At 40.7% G+C, this 19,508-nt stretch overlaps 1 protein-coding gene across 3 annotated transcripts in view; it reads left to right on the top strand.

Annotated features, from left to right (window-relative positions):
- TEK (TEK receptor tyrosine kinase) overlaps nt 1–19,159 on the top strand; it is a 101,155-nt gene extending 81,996 nt beyond the window's left edge. For 2 of the 3 annotated variants that reach the window (XM_011384727.1, XM_011384726.1), the window contains 11 exons: nt 2,350–2,649; nt 4,446–4,600; nt 6,131–6,341; nt 8,695–8,805; nt 10,849–11,039; nt 11,581–11,694; nt 13,483–13,553; nt 14,553–14,593; nt 15,526–15,622; nt 17,165–17,264; nt 18,130–19,159. In XM_011384727.1, coding sequence (XP_011383029.1) covers nt 2,350–2,649; nt 4,446–4,600; nt 6,131–6,341; nt 8,695–8,805; nt 10,849–11,039; nt 11,581–11,694; nt 13,483–13,553; nt 14,553–14,593; nt 15,526–15,622; nt 17,165–17,264; nt 18,130–18,204 — 1,466 coding nt within the window. In that variant the 3' untranslated portion in view covers nt 18,205–19,159. The remainder of the gene's footprint in view (nt 1–2,349; nt 2,650–4,445; nt 4,601–6,130; nt 6,342–8,694; nt 8,806–10,848; nt 11,040–11,580; nt 11,695–13,482; nt 13,554–14,552; nt 14,594–15,525; nt 15,623–17,164; nt 17,265–18,129) is intronic. The other variant, XM_011384728.1, reaches the window with a different exon arrangement.
- Nucleotides 19,160–19,508: the final 349 nt, after the last annotated feature.

Raw genomic sequence — 19,508 nt, 5'->3', positions numbered from 1 at the left:
TTCAAAAATATGTTGTATATATGTGGTATTGTGTGCTCACTACCCAAAGTTAAATTTCCTTCTGTGTCACCATATATTTGGCCCCCTTTACCCTTATCTATCTCCCCTACTCTGGTAACCACTAAACTATTGTTCGTGTACATGTGTCTCTGTTTATCTAGTTTGTTTGTTGCTCTCAGTTTCATATCCCACATATAAGTAAAATCATGTGGTTCTCAACTTTTTCCATCTGACTTATTTCACTTAGCATGATAAATTCAAGATCCATCCATGTTGTCGCAAATGGCAGTATTTCATCTTATGGTTGAGTAATATTCCATTGTATATATGTACCACAGCTTCTTCATCCAGTCATCTGTCAGAGGACTGTTGTTTCCAGGCTTGGCCACTGTGAATAATGCTGCTTTGAACATTGCGGTGCATACATCTTTATAGATAAATGTTTTCAAATTTTAGGGGTAAATACCCAGAAGAGAGAATGCTGGTATGGTAATTCTATTTTTAATTTTTTGAGGAAACTCCATACTGTTTCCCACAGTGGATACACAATTTACATTCCCACCAGCAGTGCACAAAGGTTCTTTCTTCCCCACAACCTCTTCATCACTTATTATTAATTGTCCTGTTGATGATAGCCATTCTAAGTACTTTAGAGCCACCAGGAAACATGCTAAAATGTGGATTATTGGGTGCCGATGCATTAAATCTAAATCAGAGGTCTACTGAGGTAGCGCAAAGAGTGACTTCCTTCAGGCATACAATGGATAAATTGGTACATGCAAATTTATGATTTTTGGTTGTCACCAAAATTATATTCAGTATTCTTCCCACAGGTGTTTGCAAGGCACTGCTTCTTTTGTGACAGTCTTAGAATACCACTGGTTTATGAAACTGAATTTCTTTGAGGTGCAACTATACAAGTATTAAATATGTGTTGATAGTAATCTGAAAATGTTAATATTCCCAGTACTGTGTAATCTCCTTGTGGGAAGGAAGATTACTTTATATTTTTGTAAAGATATGCAAAAAACTTGGTCCTAGATGCAAAGGAGTTAAGACGGGCTGTTGATTAATATGATTTTGTATAATTTACCATCTGTTGGAAAAGGATCATCAGATGCGGAAGGCTCGAAACCTAATATCTGATTCTCATAGACTGCCGCAGTTACCTAAGGAGCATGATATGGAGAATCAACATCAGGGAAAGAGGAAATTTAGAACAAGGAAGAATCTCTGCAGATATAGAACAGAAAAAAATGTACATTGAGACATTCCTTGAAGGTTCTAATTTGCTTATAAGCAGTAACTTTCATATGGAGCGATATGGCCTGGGTCAGCTACTTGCTTACTGGGACCCGTACAAGTCCCTAACATTTTTGAAGTCTCAGTCTTCTCACTGCTAAAATTTGAATAATTAAAAATCTCAGCATTGCTTACCTACCTGCCTGTGCGTTTGTGAAGACAGAGAGAGAGAGAGAGAGTGCCTGAATACAGAAACACTTTGTAAACAGCCTCGTGAATATAAGGTATAGTTAATATCAAAGGCAAGACCTTGGAATCATTTTTTCTTTGAGTCAGAGTTGTAGGCGTTATAGAATCACTAAGTTCCCTTCTGGCCTGTATCTTTTATCTAAAGGGAATTTAGAGTGAGGTGCAGGGATGATTCTGTGACTGTCATCTTCATGTCTGGAAAACCTCAAAGCATCTCTTTCTCATCCTCCTAATGCCCCTCTATGGAATATTATCTGTTTTTCCTAAATCCCCATAGCACTTTGTCTACTAAATGCTTAACACATTTTCGTACATGTACACTAACTTGCTACTGCTCCATAAATGCACTTAGGGCAAGGATAGACCATATGGCAAAGCGGCTAAGACTATAGATTACAGTGTCAGATTGCCAAGAGTTGAATCCTATTTCTTCTTAATAACTGTTTGATATTGGCCGAATGACTTAACCTCTCTGGGCCTCAATACTTAGGGTAAGATTATTATGAAGAGAAAATTAGTTACTGTATGGAAAGGCCTATATAAATGTCAGCTCTCATAATCTTTCTGTTCTCCCCATCAAGGACAGTGTAATATAGTTTTTTGGCATAACAATTTCTGAGGCCTTAATTTAGTGCAAGGATGACAAATATGTGACATGTGCGTTGCCATTTTCCCATCTCGTGTCACTCCATCAAGTTTGCGTGAGTCCCCTGCCAACTGTTTGGAATTACCATCTGAGAAAATATCTATTAGCCATTCACAGTTCATGAGATAATATTAACTCTCTCTCAAAAGCATAATAATCTAAGAGATGGTAATACATCTTAAGTGAATTATTGTTTGTTTTTTAATTTCAAGTTCTACCACCTCAACCTGAAAACATCAAGATTTCCAACATCACAGACTCCACAGCCATGATCTCTTGGACAATCTTGGATGGCTATTCTATATCTTCAATTATCATCCGTTACAAGATTCAGGGCAAGAATGAAGACCAGCACATCGATGTGAAGATCAAAAATGCCACCATCACCCAGTATCAGCTCAAGGGCCTGGAGCCTCAAACAGTGTACCAGGTGGACATTTTTGCAGAGAACAACATAGGGTCAAGCAACCCAACCTTTTCTCACGAACTGACAACTCTCTCCGAGTCTCAAGGTTGGTAGAGCGGATAGGTATTTACATAGGATTATTTCTGAAGAGTATCAGAAAAGCACCACTGTCTTTAGAAATTTACCCTTTGTTTGTTTCATGTGATATAATTCATTTGTCCTGACACACTTCACCATCTCTAGATAGGTCCTTAAAATGGAAATGCCCCTGGGAAGGAGATCCTGTTGCTCCATTTTCTATTAATAAACCTCAGACTAAGTTAGCCCATCAGCATTCCCTATGCAGTAGTCGCAGCTCTGAGGAATATGAATTTGATTCTGTGGAGAAAGAACAACGTGGAATCTGCTTAGTGGGATCAGGCCTGTGCGGTGCTTCAGCAGATGGCTCCAAGCATCACACTCCGTTCTTTCTCAGAATATGCTTCTCTTTTAGTTTAGGTGACACTATGCTGTTCTGAGTTCTCTTCTACTTTTCGGATCCAGGTTATTCTGTCTGCATGTCCACCACTAACCTCCACCCCGGGCAGAGTAAGCTCTTTGAGATAGAGATCCCACAGATCGCCAAGCATGCTCTGACCAGTGTTTGTGATTGATAAAATCTGTCCAATGTAATTAAATGAACAAAAGTGGAGGGGCTGGAAGTGGAGGGAGGCTGCAGAATGTGGACTGCCTTCCCTTTGAAGTCTATCTGAAAGGGCACCTCCTAGCCCTCTGCATTTGTGATGTGTGCAAGGGAATTTAGACAGAAATGGCGATGTCTGCAAATTTATAATTTGGACTAGTTTGTTTTTATAGAAAATTGTATAGCACTAAAAATTTCTTGCTTCTCCTGAGGGTTACTTAGGGTTTAAAATTTTCAACTGAACAAGCTGTTTTCTGTGCCGATTCTTTGGAACATTTTTGAAATGTCCAAGGAATGGTGAGTCTGCCAACTATAAAGTTGTAGTTTTCAGATCACGCCCTTAATGAATGCATCATTTTCATAGTTACTAGTGTTTATCTATATGTAAAATACAAACAGAAAAATTAAAAAACGAGACATAAAACAAAAACCCTCACCCTTTTATTCTGGACATTTCTTTATGCATAACGCATAGAGATAATCAGAAAGAGAGATGATCACAAAAGAATACTTGTGAGAAGATGGGGTCATGCTCTATGAGCTGTTTTTCATAAAGATATATTGAATTTAATTTTATTTGAATTTAAATAAGGAACTGAAGTGGAAGGATTAGACCTAAACCCTAAATTTAATGGTTTTGTTCTTCTGTCTTTCCCTTCCTCCCTACACCCTTCCCTAGTCTCTCCCTCCTTCCCTCCTTCCTTCCTTTCTTCCTTCTTTTCTTTCTTTTCTTCTCCAATTGGTATTCTTAGATTTTCTCCATCAGCTCTTTAAAACAAGAAAAAAAAAATCTTACAGACTGTAAGCTCTTAGCATTATAAAGCTTTTCTAGGTGGGGAAGTTGTGCAGAGAGGTTTAGTCACTTTCCCAAAGTCATACATCTAGTCAGTCATTTTCAGTGTTATTCAACAATATGCATCTGCTTGGGCCTCTACTTGGAAGTAAAACTTGAACAAACGACAACTAATGGTTAGCAATTGCCATCTAAAAAACACTTTTGCACTTTTTTTTTCTAAAAGATCTTAAAACAACCCCATGTGTCAGACTCACTCTATCGAGATTCAGAAAATAAATGAGCAGTCCTAGGTCACTTAACAATTAGGTAGCAGGGCTAGGGCTCCCATTACATTTACATTCCACTGGGACTTCTCCCGTAGGTGGTCTTGGCACCTCTCCCTACCTAAACTAACCCTGCTGCTTCTCCGTGTTCCCCTGCACAGTACCAGCAGAACTCGGAGGTGGGAAGATGCTGCTTATAGCTATCCTTGGCTCGGCGGGAATGACCTGCCTGACAGTGCTGTTCGCCTTTCTGATCATGTTGCAGTTGAAGAGGGCAAACGTCCAAAGAAGAATGGCCCAAGCCTTCCAAAATGTGGTAGTGTCTCCTCTTCCTACTAGTTAATAAGCGCAAGTGTGCACATATGCAGAACCTTCACTTTAAAGATGTGGACCTGGAAATTTACTTGTAAAGCAAATATTTCCCTTAAGCAAGTCTCATCTTCTCTTTGGCTTCCACTATTAAATGGGAGATAATAGCATAACTATGGAATTTCCTGTCTGAAACAGAACAATTTTGAGAGTGAAAAGGTTGCTCTTAATAATTGTGCTGGAAACCAGGCATTATACAGGACTATTGCCCTGCCAAAATGAGATGTATAACCATTCTAGTGATAAGTCACCAGAGAGAGTAATCTTGCAAAATAAGGAATTAAACATTTTTGGTAAGGAAGGACATGAGGGTAACCAGACCTCAGGGTGGTGGGTAACGGTGTATTGCATTAGACAAGTTTCCCCCACGTTTTCTTATTTCCAGTTCCTATTTCCTACTTCTAATATATTCCTCAATCCTATCATCCCTTATATACATAAGCATTATATATACATGTGTGCATCTCCTATTCCTGTGTACCATGTGGTCTGCAGTCATAGTTCATGGTGCTTGGCACAGCCTTTTCCTTTCATCTAGGAATCTGACCAGTCGCAATGGTTACAAAATCATATTTAACCTTTAGGTATCCCACTGGAATAGTTTTGGTATACTGCAGCCCGAACATTTCTCTAGTTTGTGGTTTGGGGCTCTGTAAAATTAGATAGTACCCAACTTTATCAATTCTGTATATAAAACACTGAATACAATTGCATATTCCAAATGAAGTACATCTTCGTGTACATGATACATGAGCCCTCGAGATTCCCCCCAGTGGAGGTCAAGATTAGATTTGTTATCTGACTCCATGCAAGAGCTGGCCCAACTCAGGCTGTTGCGGGTGAGGAAGGACCAGAAAGGGGTGGGTAGCCCTGAAGGAGCTTGCCATGATACCATCAGCAGCCACTTAAACTCAGGAGGAATGGAGACACTCTGTTGAACTCTGCTCTAAACAGCAGTCATCCTGGGGCCAGACTCTGCTCCAGAGTGTGCATGGAGATTCTAAGCCTCAGGATGGGTGGGAGAGAGGGAGCGAGAGCCAAGAATACACCAAGGTGATGCTAGAAAAGCCCTCACTGAGGTACATCCTGTGACTTCCTCGGATAGAATTGTTGAGTTATTTTCCAAATAGAACTGAACACTTGCTCATCCTACAGCAAAGTGGAAACTCAAGGGTGATTAACTCGGGAACATGCCATGTCATGGCATACATGCTGTTAGCCCAGCTTCCCGGCCCTCTGTAGACATCGTTAATCGATCATGGCGTGCTTCCCCACTTAGGCCCAGAATTGTGCCCATACAGCTCATTGGACAACCAGTTCATCAGAATGAGTTTGTTAGATAAAACCTATTTCCATCTCCATTCTAGAATTAGACATATCTTTTTTTCATCTGGTATGGATACAAACCAGGAGGTATTATGTACCTTAGAATTATGAAAAACCCTGACATAAAACCATGAAAAAATTATTTTTTCAGAGGGAAGAACCAACTGTACAGTTCAACTCAGGAACCCTGGCCCTGAACAGGAAGGCCAAAAACAACCCAGATCCTACAATTTATCCAGTGCTTGACTGGAATGACATAAAATTTCAAGATGTGATTGGGGAGGGTAATTTTGGCCAGGTTCTAAAGGCGCGCATCAAGAAGGACGGATTACGGATGGACGCTGCCATTAAGAGGATGAAAGGTCAGTGCTCAGCCAGATCGAGTCAGCATTTCAGTAGGGTGGGGAGAAAACTTGACTTCCTGTTGAATCTTTCCTCTACGGCCTTGCATTCTCTAAGCAAAACATTGGCATGATGTCAGATACAGCTGCTATGTGCAACTGAAGGTGATGTTTCCTTTGAGGTCAGCCTGTGATAGGGATCAGGATGTAAATATGAAGGCACGAGCTATTTAAACGCCACTGTGTTGATTCCTTGGGATGTGAGAATGCAGATTTTCTGTCACACACTGCTAACTTATGGGGAGCAGTATTGTTTCTTTTAATGCAGTGGTCCTCAAAATTCAGTGTGCATCAGAATCACCTGGAAGCCTTGTTTCAAAACAAAACAAAACAAAACAAACTCTTGGGCCCCATTCCACAGTTTGATTCAGTAAGTATGATTCAAGGCCTGAGAATTTGCATTTCTAATTGGTTCCCAAGTGATACTGATGCTGAGAGATTGGAGAGCACACTGTGCAAACCACTGTCTTCATGAATTATCTGCATCAAAATTCCTGGAGACATTGTAAGAAATGCATGCACTTGGGCTTTTCCACCCCCAGTTCTACTACATTCAAATTTCTTAACACACTTTCTTAACACACTTTCTCAATGATTCTTCTGTACAAGTTTGAAAACCACTGATGGAAGGTCACAAGAACTAAGTCTTTCCTAGTCATGACTGCTTGATGCCTATGCATGTAACAAGATTGGAAAATGAACGTCTTCTGAGAAAGCAGAATGCCTAGCTCCCTGGCTCTACTAACCATCTTCTCTTATGTGTGAAACAGCAGTTTGACTGTGAAGCTGCACCGTTGTCAGGCTTGGACAGCAGTGCATGAGAGCTGGGGACATAATTAACTTTTTGTTGGGCTGGTCCGTAATAAGGACACCAACGTCACGGATGGGGTTTCCCTGCAGTATTGAGCCTCAGATGAGAATTCACCCTAAATCTTAATCATTGCTGCTTTGTGCATTGTTAGAAAACACCATTCAGAAAACAAAACAATATAAACAAAATATTAACTATGCTTAGAGATAGTAATGTTTCAGCGGGTGCATGCACACGCACACACACACACACGCACACACACACACACTCACACTCATGTACACTCACACCTACCTTGCTTAGTAGCCAGAAATCCCTTTTTGGTTTTGCTACTTTAGCCACAAGGAGTTTGGGGGAGCAGTAAGGACAGTGAGAGGAGAGAGGGTGTAGAATCTCTTAAATTAGTTTGTATTGGGCTCTGACCTGAGCCTGACTGCTAGGTCACGCCCAGGTGAAGAGGGAAAACACCTTAATGTCACCAGGGCAGAAAATTTCTACAGGGAGAGTGATGCATTCAAACGAGGGCAGTTCCTGAAGTCAAGGGACGACCTTGTTATAAAAACAATTTCATTTTAAAAATACTCCAAGGACATCGACCCTCAGGCTCCTATGGTATGAACAAGGTATCTGACTTGGGATTGCCTGTTAGTTAGTCTTACAAGTACCCTTAGCCCATACGAAATATTCTCATCACTTCCAAGCACATTCGGGTATGCACACAGACTCCAGCACTCCAATGTTATCTTGCAGAAAATGATAACAGCACACTGTCACCGGCTCAAGGCTGACTGGTTTGTGCATCAACCAAAGAGCCTTCCCTGCAGCCTGGTGGGTGCCTGGTGATTCTCCCTCTGATTAAAGTGCTAGTGAAGAGACAGGATGGATAAAAACAAATGCAAGTCAGTCTCCTGACTACCAAGCAAATTTTATAAAAAAGTCATTGAGATTTGAGTTTTTACCATAGGACTGGTTTGTGAAAAAGCAAGCAAGTTAAAATTATTGAATAAAGTCAGGTGTGTGCATTATTGGTGATGTGTCAATGAAATTTGGTCTGATTCCTCAGCATATCTGTCTCTGGACAGCAGACCCAGCTGGAAGAGGAAGAGTCTACAGGTGGCGGCAGCTCCCTCTGCATCGAGTCATTGCCCTGGGTATTCTAGGGCTCGGATGAGAACATTTTAGAGATGTGGTTCTCAACCAAGGGTGGGAGGCATCTGGCAACGTATGGGAACATTTTTGTTTGGCTTACTGGTATCTAGTGAGGAGAAGCTAGAGATTCTGCTAAACACCCTACTATGCACAGGACAGCCCCCAACGACACAGAAGTATCAGCCATGTTGACAGTGACAGTTTTCTTCCTCAGAGTAATCTTTTTGATTTCTCTACAGTTTTTCAGACCTAATGGTGACTGAGGGCACCTGAAGGTCCCAGTGAGCAGGAAGGGACAGTTATTTCCGAAGAGGAATAATGAAGAGAGATCATAACTCTTGACTTTCTTCCCAGAATATGCCTCCAAGGATGACCACAGGGACTTTGCAGGGGAATTGGAGGTCCTTTGTAAACTTGGACATCACCCAAACATCATCAATCTCTTGGGAGCGTGTGAACATCGTGGTAAGATGCTCTTTTCTTGTCATTCCTACCAGAGATTTTTTTTTTTTAAAACAAACACATTCTATATTGAAATTAGAAAAGATAATAGTCTTAGAACGTTATCTATTTTTTTAAGTTGCAGTTTCAATCCAAATGTCTACTTCCATTAACAGTGTGCTAAGGTTTGGCATCTTTTTGGAGGTAAGACCTAAGGCTGGATCATTTGCCCTCTGATGTGTTCAGCCATTATTGCCCAAAGGTATCCCTGCCCCCCACAAGCCTCTATGCTCGCTAATCCAGAGATTTTCACAGCTGCCACTACTAGGTAGACTGCGGGAGCCCTTGGCACCAGGAAGAGTGAAGTGCGTCTCTTCTTCTTCTCCTAGCCTCTCATCTTTCCCTCCAAACCCAAACAACCGATAATCTGAATGCCAACAATCTACTGTAACATGAAAACACTGATGATACTTAGGTAAAATAATAATAACAAGCTTATATCTAACAGAACTCTGTTATTTCCAAATTGTACAATTTCCTATACAAATTACATTGGGGCTTTACAATTACCCTATGTCTCACATGCTTTTAATGTTCAACTTCTATTATTAATTCAAATATTTATCGAGTACTTTTATGGGTTTATCTCTGCATGCTACGTGGGTTTGTAGTTCTGAATCTATGATTAAACATAACTTCTCCTGGAAAAGTTTTCTCCCACTAAAAAGCTCCACAAAGTAATTATTTACAAACTTGACAACCTCTTGTTGACTTTGCAGCACAAAACCAACAATAGAAGAGACTGTTTCCTTTTCCTCAGTTTATTAAACTAAAAATACTAGTGCTTCATACAATATATCATTCTGTGATCCAATAAGGGTGTAATTCTGAAAGCCAGATCATGTCCTTAGGTTAAATAATGAAGTAATAACATTTATTTTTGAATAGTTTCCTGAAAACAATAACACAGGACAGCAGTAGATGAAAGTTTAAAAAAATGAAAACCAACAACACAAAAAGAGACATCTTTTAAACTTGTGCTCTATCATCACATTAGCATATAATTGGTTGGTTTTTCAAATTTACAATTCAATAAGCGAGTGAGAAAGCACATTCATACCAGAATGGAAGTATGTCTTTCCTTTTAGCACAGCAGGATTCAGTACTATAAGACTTTCTGGGGGCAGAATTTCAACTTATTAGAATATCTTTTAGGTTCAAAATCATTCAACACTTTACATTTTAAAAAGTGGGATACAAAAAAAAACTACCTTTGAAAGACAGTAAAACCACTCTGATTTTTGCTGGCTCTAAAGAACAATGTTTTTATCAAAGAAGGTATTCTTTTATTAAGAAGAAAAAGAGAAAAACCATTTGGAATAAAAATAAGACAAGAGACCATAATTTCTTCTAGGAACTATTGTTTTTTCCCCCCTAAAAGTCATATTTTTCTGGTTTCTGTAAGCAAAATACAATCTTTGACACTAGACTCTGCTGACCAGTCTGGTGACTTAGTGTGGATTTTAGGGAGAAATAGAAGGCAGGAGAAAGTTATGACTTGTGGGTTTTGCTGCTATGGATATTTAATCAGTTTGGGTTTTTGTTGTTATTCTTGTTTTTATTTATTTGTTATTTCTCAAATAACCTTAAGAAAAACTAGAGATTGACTGGAATAGCATGCCTGGCTCATATTAAGTTCTCAATTAGTATTGAATAAAAAATAAAAGGTGACATGGACTAGATGTCTTAGATCCTCTGGAGGCAAATGCTTTGATTCCCTCCTATTGTTATTAGTAAGTAGGTGAAAGCATTCAAGAAGCCCTCCTTGTTAGTCCACATTTGATAAGAAAGGGGAGGGGGTTAGAAAGAGGGGAACTTTGAGTTCAAGCATGACACCCTTTAAGTATTGCAGGATGACACTTATCTCCCTCCTTTCCCCAGGATTACTGATGGTACTTTTAGATGAAACGAAGTTTTATATGCAATTCCAAGGACCACAGCACATCTCAGAAACTTCAAAGCTGTTTAGGTCCACTAGTAAGGAGGTTTTTCTCCCTTTCCCCACAGGCTACCTGTACCTTGCCATCGAGTATGCTCCCCATGGAAACCTGCTGGACTTCCTACGCAAAAGCCGAGTGCTGGAGACCGACCCGGCATTTGCCATTGCCAACAGCACCGCTTCCACACTATCCTCCCAACAGCTGCTTCATTTTGCGGCAGATGTGGCCCGGGGGATGGACTACTTGAGCCAAAAACAGGTTTGTTGTAAGGACGTTGCTTTGGACATCTTTCCTTAGAAATTCTCTCTAGAATCAGATTAGGTAACTGTACTTTTTTCAGTCACCTCTCTTATTTAATTCCTTTTATAATCTCCCTAATTTTAATCTCTTTGTTAATAGTCCATCTATTTATATAGATGTTAATGCCCAACCATGACAATATATATTTATCTAGTGAATTGCATCATATGTATCTGGCGAGGTGCTTTAACTGACCTTAGCTTCATTTGGCTCCAAATGATGCTGAGTAGTGGAGGACTAAAATGGCAACAGGAAGATTTAACAACCTGTGTTTTTTCCCTGAAATGCTTCTCTCAAGATGTGGTGGGTCATTTGACAGAACCCATTAACAGGATTTTAGAGAGGAACTTTAAGGGAGCTGGATTAGGTGACTTTTTAAAACTCATTTTCACACTATTCTATTTCCCAAAGTTTTTGCCCCTAAGGCATTGTGCTAACAAAATGAAATGAAAAAGCGAATATGATGCTGAAAATACTTGATTTTTTTTTCAAATTTCAGTTTATTCACAGGGATCTGGCTGCCAGGAACATTTTAGTTGGTGAAAACTATGTAGCCAAAATAGCAGATTTTGGATTGTCCCGAGGTCAAGAAGTTTATGTGAAAAAGACGATGGTAAGTTGAAAACAGAGATATTGATAGCATCTTTTCCAGGCTCCTCCCCCTACTGATGTCGCTTCTCTTAGAAGACCATTGTTCTTCCATGATCGAGGCATCTGACCATATATTCCAGTAGATACTGCCCAGGCCCAGCAAACATCCTTACTACGTTTTGATTCCTAAAAGGACTGGAGGGTCCATATTTACCACTGTCACATGTGGCCAAGTAATGGAACATGCAAGCCTAGTGGTGCAGAGGCTTGGGTCTGGATGCCGTCCGGACCCTTAGGTGTCTCACTCAGAAACCTTTAGGTCTGATGAACAATACCTGGTCTCCCTATCCTGGGACGACTCCAGCTTTCATATGATATAGAGGCCCCTTTTGTCCTTGTAGCTACCAAATTGCCTCCACAAGGCTCAGGTTTCTGAATTTATCCTGAAATTCCAGTTTCCTTTCTTTTCAACATACTTATTTTAGTGACCGACAAGATGACACAGACATAATTTTCAAGAATGTTTTGAAAAAGAAATGACCCATACATAGTTCACTACCTGGACACATTTATTTTTCTATTTTTATTTTTTACTTATTGCCTTCCAGAAGCACACACATTTGTGCAGTTAAGATCACAGTGAACCATTTTGGATCTTTCCACTCCCTTTTTTGATAAGGGTTTGAAGTGGGGCCCCTTAGGCTCTTAGAGATGACAGCACAGACTAGCCCTGGGGGCTTATTTCTGTGCCTCCCTGAGGTCTGATTTCCAGGCAATACTTTTTCCGTAAGCTTTTCAGAATTTGCCCCACTCAAAGCAGGTATTTCTCCAGGTGGGGGCTGAGCTTGTCTTAAAGAAACAAGACCCAACACCCACCCATCTACTCCAGCTCTTCTCCCTCCTCCTTGGCCACCTGTTTTTTTCACAGAACCCTTTTCCTTGCTTTGCTCCTGCATTTGAGAGATGTGGTACCCTAGAGGAAGGGGTGGAGGGACAAACATAGTTTATCTCCACAACCTATGCATTTTATTTGGATGATCTCCTCAGATCCTTAAGGCAAACACTGGTTTGCTTGGCATTTCATCAAGGGCAGAGATTTCTGAAGTCTTGGAAAAATTAGAAGGAATTCTTAGAGGGGCAGAACACTGGTCAGGGTTTAACTCTGCTTCCTAATGGCAGGGTAAAGTGCTCCATGGCAGCATGGGGTCTGGGGAGGAAAGGCACAGGGCGAGGGAAAGGGGAGAAAAGGAGAAAAGATTGGAGAGGGACAAGCTCCCTGCAAGAAGGTTGCAGTTCAGAAAGACACCACCAGAGGGCAGAATGGCTACCTTCTTTGGCCTATTGTTTTAAGTTAGAGATTTTTCAACTCTTTTGAACTTCAGAATCATCTGGGAAGCTTTTAAAAACTATAGTTGCTAAGTCTTACTTCTTAGATAGTCTGATTCATCTGTTCTGGGGTGGGGCTTCTGCATCAATTTTAATACCAAGAATGCACATACACACACACACACACACACACACACACACACACACACGACACACACACACACGAGCGTGCACGCACACACATTTTTTTTTATATAAAACTGCAGTAGAGACCCCATGAGGTACAAGAACTTACGATATTTGCATGTCTTTGAATTTGAAAACACAGTTGTAGGTGGAACACATACAAAACAAGAGCTCCTGACTCTGCTGAAGCCCACATAGGGTTCCCTGTGGATTTGAGTGAGCCGCAGCCTTGAGCAAGCTGCCAGCCTTGTGAGGGGCTCTGACCTGCCTAAGTGGAGTCTCTCTTTGTTCTTTTCAGGGAAGGCTCCCGGTGCGTTGGATGGCGATCGAGTCACTAAATTACAGCGTATATACAACCAACAGTGACGTGTGAGTCAGCCTCTTATTGCTGAGGATTTTTCCTCCCAAGAAAAAGATGTATTTTTAGAGAGAGAGGTTTTAAAGAGAAGCAAGAATATTATGTCCCTCTGGGGAATAAAACTAATCAATAAGCCCAGGAAATGAATTCATAAAATAAATGAAGCCACAGAGTTAACAGTTTTCAGAGTGTAAATCATTGGTGACAGGCTTTAGGTTTCCTTCTGCTTGTCGAGGAGAGATTGCAAGTGGTGAATGCTTGATCTCTAGAGGAGCAAGGGGCATGCCAGCCTGCCTGTGGCCCCACTTCCCAGACAGCTCTGTGCACAGGACCTGGATCAGAGAAGGCAGCCCAGAATGGCTGCTGAGGGTTGGAAGTGGCAGGAAGGCCAGACAGGGGAGGACACCTCTGCTTGCTGCCTACAGCGGCAAGTCTCAAGCTGGTGGTGAAGGAAGCTTTGGGATTGAGACTTAGGCCGTCTTGCCCACACCCGCTATTTTCAGGAGGAGACTTGTCCAGGGGGTTTCGCTTATGCGTGGGGATGAAGAGGCTGGCAATTACTATATCCTCACTGTGGGCAAGGTGTTTTTTATGTTATCCCATGTCATCTCTGCATAGCTTTGAGGAAGACTGGTATCTCCACTTTCAGAATAATATATTAAGAGGCCTCAGGGTTTTGGTAACATATCCCAGGTCACATGAGTATCAGGTGGCAGAGATGGGACTCAGATCTGTCTGGCTTAGAATTTCACCTGCTTCCTACAGTACCACCTTGCATTCTCTACCTAAAGTAAGTTGGATGGGGTGGGGGGGCTCTAGCAGCTCTATTTCCCTGATGTAATCCTCCCATTGGCCTAAGAGGAGATAAACACAGGCTGTGTGCATGGACCTATCCCAGTGAGCAGACTTTTAATATTTTCTTTCCTTACAAAGGACCAGTCATCCTGGTTTTGAAGGCAGAGAATTGACTGTTCCACCTGTTTATTGGTTTCTCTATTTCCCTTCCACAGATGGTCTTATGGAGTGTTACTGTGGGAGATTGTTAGCTTAGGTGAGTATCCGTTTCTCTCCCAGGTGAAACTCCAGGCAAAAGGCCCAGGCCCCTCCTGTGCTCCCTCACTGTATAATTCCAAGGGTATCGTTTGTATGTGGTGTCACCAGATGTGACTTGGAAAGAGAACTTTATGAGTTTCAATGTATAAGTGTGTTTTATTCACACATTTCTCTTTTTGAAAGCCCTACAGCTTATGTCATATTCGATACTAACAACCACTATACTAACAACACACCCACCAACCATGGTGAACATGAACTCGGATATCTGATATAGATTAGCTGTCTCTGATGGTGCAAAGATGTCATAGAGCTATTGCAGGTTTACTCCCACAATTTAAAAATGGTACACTATACAACCAATAAGAGCCACAATTTGAAAGCTAATAGCCTATGAAAATGTACATGCCAAAAAAATGTACATACATCATGGTCCTAGTTTTATAAATATTACACTTTTAAAAATCTGAAGGGACTACACGGAAAGGTAACAAAAGCTATTGCATTTTTTCACGTTTTTTTTTATCTTTTCAAATTTTCTACAATAAACATATTTCTTTTATAATTAAAATTATAGATACAATAGGAATTGCATAACTATAGACTTCTAATTAAGGAAAAGGTACAGATGTGCTGTTTGTAGACAGACTTGGGGAAGAAAAATAGCCCCGTAAGTCAGGAACCCCGTAGTAGATCTTTCCACTGAAGGAACGGCCACACTGCAGTACGGTCTGTAGTTTATCCTTTGTAGGTTTGTAGTCCAGCTTTGACGTACAGTGGGTTCGCTCAAAGAGCAAGATCATGCTCAGTGCACCCCCTGACACACCCATCTTTCTCCCAGGCTCCTGGCTTCTGGCCCCTGGGCAGAAGACTTTGCCTTCTGCACCAGCACCAGAGGAGCCTTAGGGCAACACCGGTTCTGTCTTCCAGGTGGCACCCCCTACTGCGGGATGACGTGTGCAGAACTCTACGAAAAGCTGCCCCAGGGCTACAGACTGGAGAAGCCCCTAAACTGTGATGACGAGGTGTAAGTCAGGCCTCATCTTATTTAACCCTCCTGCTGCGTGTTTCGTGGACAGACTGCCGCTAATGAAGGAATTAGCTAATTCATACACATATACCTATATGTATACACACACCCACAGACACTGAGATGGCAAATAGCTAGAAAAAAAGGCTTTTTAAACTAAGACTGTTACGCATGAGCAGGTAAGAATCGCTTTCTAGGCATAGATATTTATGGTGAAATTGGGAGACATTTAAGGTGATGATTCTTGGGAAGGTTGAAATGAGGAAGGTCAACAAATGCAGAAAAGATCTGAAACAAATTGATGAAATTATTCATGAATAAATAAATGCCTTGAGGCTAACTTTGAGGATAATGATTTCAGAGCTGTTACATTAAGGAAGATAGATTTTTCTTCATAGAATTTTGATTCTACTAAGATCATTTTCCAGGAGTAAGAATTATTCCAAGGGGAAAAATGAAAAACTTCAGTGATACCAGAATTCCCTGAATTTAGCAGAGGTTAGAAGCTGCCTAATTAGCCTGATTTGAAGAGTGAAAGGCTCTAGGGTGAAGAAATAACTTACTGTCTATGCTGAGCCATTGCCAAGAGTAAAAGAGGGTGCTATTATGTTCCTGGGACAAGAGACTTAAACTATTCCAACCTAGGCAAATGAAATATACTTGAACCATCAGCACTGGACAGTCCCTAAAATCCCACCTTTTAAGATTCATTCCACGAGGAGTGAGATTTTTCACTCATTATGAAAATTCTGGTAAAGTACAAACTGTTCTAGAATCTGTCCCCTGAGGCCAGTGGTTGACAGCCTTCTGTGTACGTAGTTTCCCCTGAGGCATTTGTTTAGTTTGTGAAATCTTGAGCCTCACTCCCAGACGTTTTGGTTCTGTAGTCTAGTGTGTGGGTCTCAGAAACCTGCATTTTAATAATGCAAGTACTTCCAGGCAAATTTGAGAAAGTATTGCCTTAGACCAGTGCTTCTCAAACTATGTTCATGGAACGTGCAAGATGTAAAAAAATGATACGGGGAAAGAAGCTCTGTGGTCAATTATGTATGGGAAATATCATGTCAAAACTGGTTAAACCGGGATTTTGTTTGTTTTTAATGGCAGGAATTCCCCGGATTTGACGCCAGTCCCAGAGGGAAATGCAATAGGTGGCGTTTTGTAAATTTGTTTGAGCGTGAAGCCATTTTTTAAAACAGAACTCTAACATGTTGAGGGATGCAGTATCCCAAGGGAGATAAATGCTGCCCTAGAAACATGACTCAGCTCCTCCCAGATGATCAGAATAGCTGAGGCCAAGGTTCTGAAGAAATGGTGCCTGTGGCAGGCACTGGGTCCACTGAGAAGAAAGAGGACTTAGCGAGGCAGGAGGCCTCACAGACACTTTCTAGGTGCTGCACCTTTGTCTTCTGCTGGCTAAGCTTAATGATTGTGTGTTGAATGGTAATATTCTCTTCTCTTTTTTGCATACCCTATGCTTGGCCATGCCCGGGACTCTAGCACAGGCATAGAGTTAACCCTTTAATTCTGTTTTCAAAGGTATGATCTAATGAGACAGTGCTGGCGGGAGAAGCCCTATGAGAGGCCCTCGTTTGCCCAGATATTGGTGTCCTTAAACAGGATGTTAGAAGAACGAAAGGTGAGTATGGCATTCAAAGCAGGGGCATTTTCATTCGAATTTCTCATATGCCCAGTGTAGTTAATAGAAAGCTGATATAATTCAATTATGTCAGGTTCTCCTTGACATAGCCTTAGGTATTATAGAGACATAAAAGATGTGGTCCCCAACTCTGAGACAATTACAATTTTGGAGGAAATAAGATGTCTATACAAGATGTAGTCATACACAGTAGAACAACATTTAGAATTAGTCTATTCGAGCTAGGAGGAATCTTAAATCTTATCAATCATGTAGCCTGACCCTTTAATTTTGTAGATGAGGAAACAGTCTCAGAGGCAAAAGTGACTTGCTCAAGGGCACAGAGCAGGTAGACAACAGAGCCTGGTCTACAGGCTACTGCGGGGAGGGCCAGGAGTTCCATAGAAAACTCCTAGAAGTTAGGTGGCTGAATGTGAATGTATTGAGTTCAAAAGACTAATCTAGTTTAGGAAAATACATTTTGAAAGTCATCAGAGCCCAAGTGGTAACTGCACCAGAGATATGGGTGCAATCGCACAGGGAAAAGTGAGGATGAGAAGTGGACAGAGGGAGGAGCCTAAAAGAAGTGGAACTTTTCAGGAGGGACCAACGAGGACAGTGAGAAAGAGAAGCTCAGAAACCAAGCAAAGCGAGAGGATGAAATCTGACTGGCAGGAGTCAAGGGATGCATTTCAGGAAGAAAGCTGTCAAATACAAAAGAGGAACTGAGGACAGAAAACTGTCCCCCAAGTACCTAGTGTTTAAATCGAAATAAGCCAAGGAAACCAGGGTATTTACCGTAACTGCCCCCAGCAGAGGCAGTACTGAGGCAGCCCGTGTCTCTGAATCACTCTTGTTCTTCTAGACCTACGTGAATACCACGCTTTATGAGAAGTTTACCTACGCAGGGATCGACTGCTCTGCTGAAGAAGCGGCCTAGGACAGACCATCATCATCTAACATTGTTTCCCCTCCAGCAGGAGACATCCTTGATGCCAAGGAAGCATGCGAGCCTCTGCCAAGAGAGGTGACATAGAATAGAGAAGTGTATATATATTGCTGTACGTCTGGGACTTTCATCACAAAAACCCCTTTGTGTGAATTTATAGTACACTCTGACTCTAATAGAACTGTATATACTGTTTTGAGTAAGAATGTGCTGAAATTAGAATGCCTGTTTGTGGTTTCATATGCAATAATATATTTTTCTAAATATGTGGATTTTAAAGGTAGGTGTGAGAGTACAATTACTGTAATGCATAATTCATTACTGTCCTAGATATTTTTTGATATTTACATTTATATTGATTGCTATGAAATATTTTGCTGTAGAGAAGTAAAATATTGTTAACAGACTTAATACTGACCCTGACAGCACAGGTAAGAAAAGTGGGGGGAAATGTATAAGTTCTAACAGGACATAGGTTAACATTTAAGAGACTGAAAATCCAAGTGATATAAAGCAGATTCTTCTATCCCTAAATTTTCTCCCTCATCTGTAGAAGCCATTGAATTTCACTGGCTCATTTGAAAACTTTGTCATGTATTTCCAGAGCCCACTAGTCAGTCAGAATGTTAAATATCTAAAAAGACTTAAATCTCATTCCTTAGATGCCTAAGACCTTTTTAGGTTTTACATAAATAAGTTTTAAAAAATTAATGGGATTTGGTTTTAGTTTTTTTGGTAACATTGATTTGTGTATTTTAAGAAATTAAAATAGGAAGGCTGGAGTTATATTTGGGAGACATGTAACATTAATCATACCAAATTAACATCCTTACATGTATTGTACATCATAAAAACTGTTTCGATCAGTTATAGGCTTACTATTTATACTGTAGGCACATGTTACACTGAGATCATATAGTAAGTAAATAATAAATGTCTTGCCTACCAACATTTTTTTGTGCAGGAATGTGTCTCAGGTATTACCAAATGTTTTTGTGATACTTTAGAGAAAAACATCTTAATGTATCATCCTCCAACTTGTCAGTAATAGGTATGTAGAAGAGTCGGTGGCCATATTCCGCTTGACATGGCATGTCAAGCTTACAAGCTCAGGAATGACTTCTAGAAGTGTCCACCTGTCTAGTCCATCTTCTTGCAGTGTGCTGTCGTGTTTCAATGAGAACAGAGCTTAGGGCTGGACTCCCTTTTAATTGTTATGATGTTAAATAGTCAACATATCACATAAAGTTCTATATCCCTGCCATCTAGTCAACCTATGTATTCAGAAATGATGG

Source organism: Pteropus vampyrus, unplaced genomic scaffold, assembly GCF_000151845.1.
Source record: "Pteropus vampyrus isolate Shadow unplaced genomic scaffold, Pvam_2.0 Scaffold619, whole genome shotgun sequence".
Taxonomy (NCBI): Eukaryota; Metazoa; Chordata; class Mammalia; order Chiroptera; family Pteropodidae; genus Pteropus; species Pteropus vampyrus.
The sequence above is the reverse complement of the archived record's forward strand: the minus strand, read 5'-3'. Positions and strand labels throughout refer to the sequence as shown.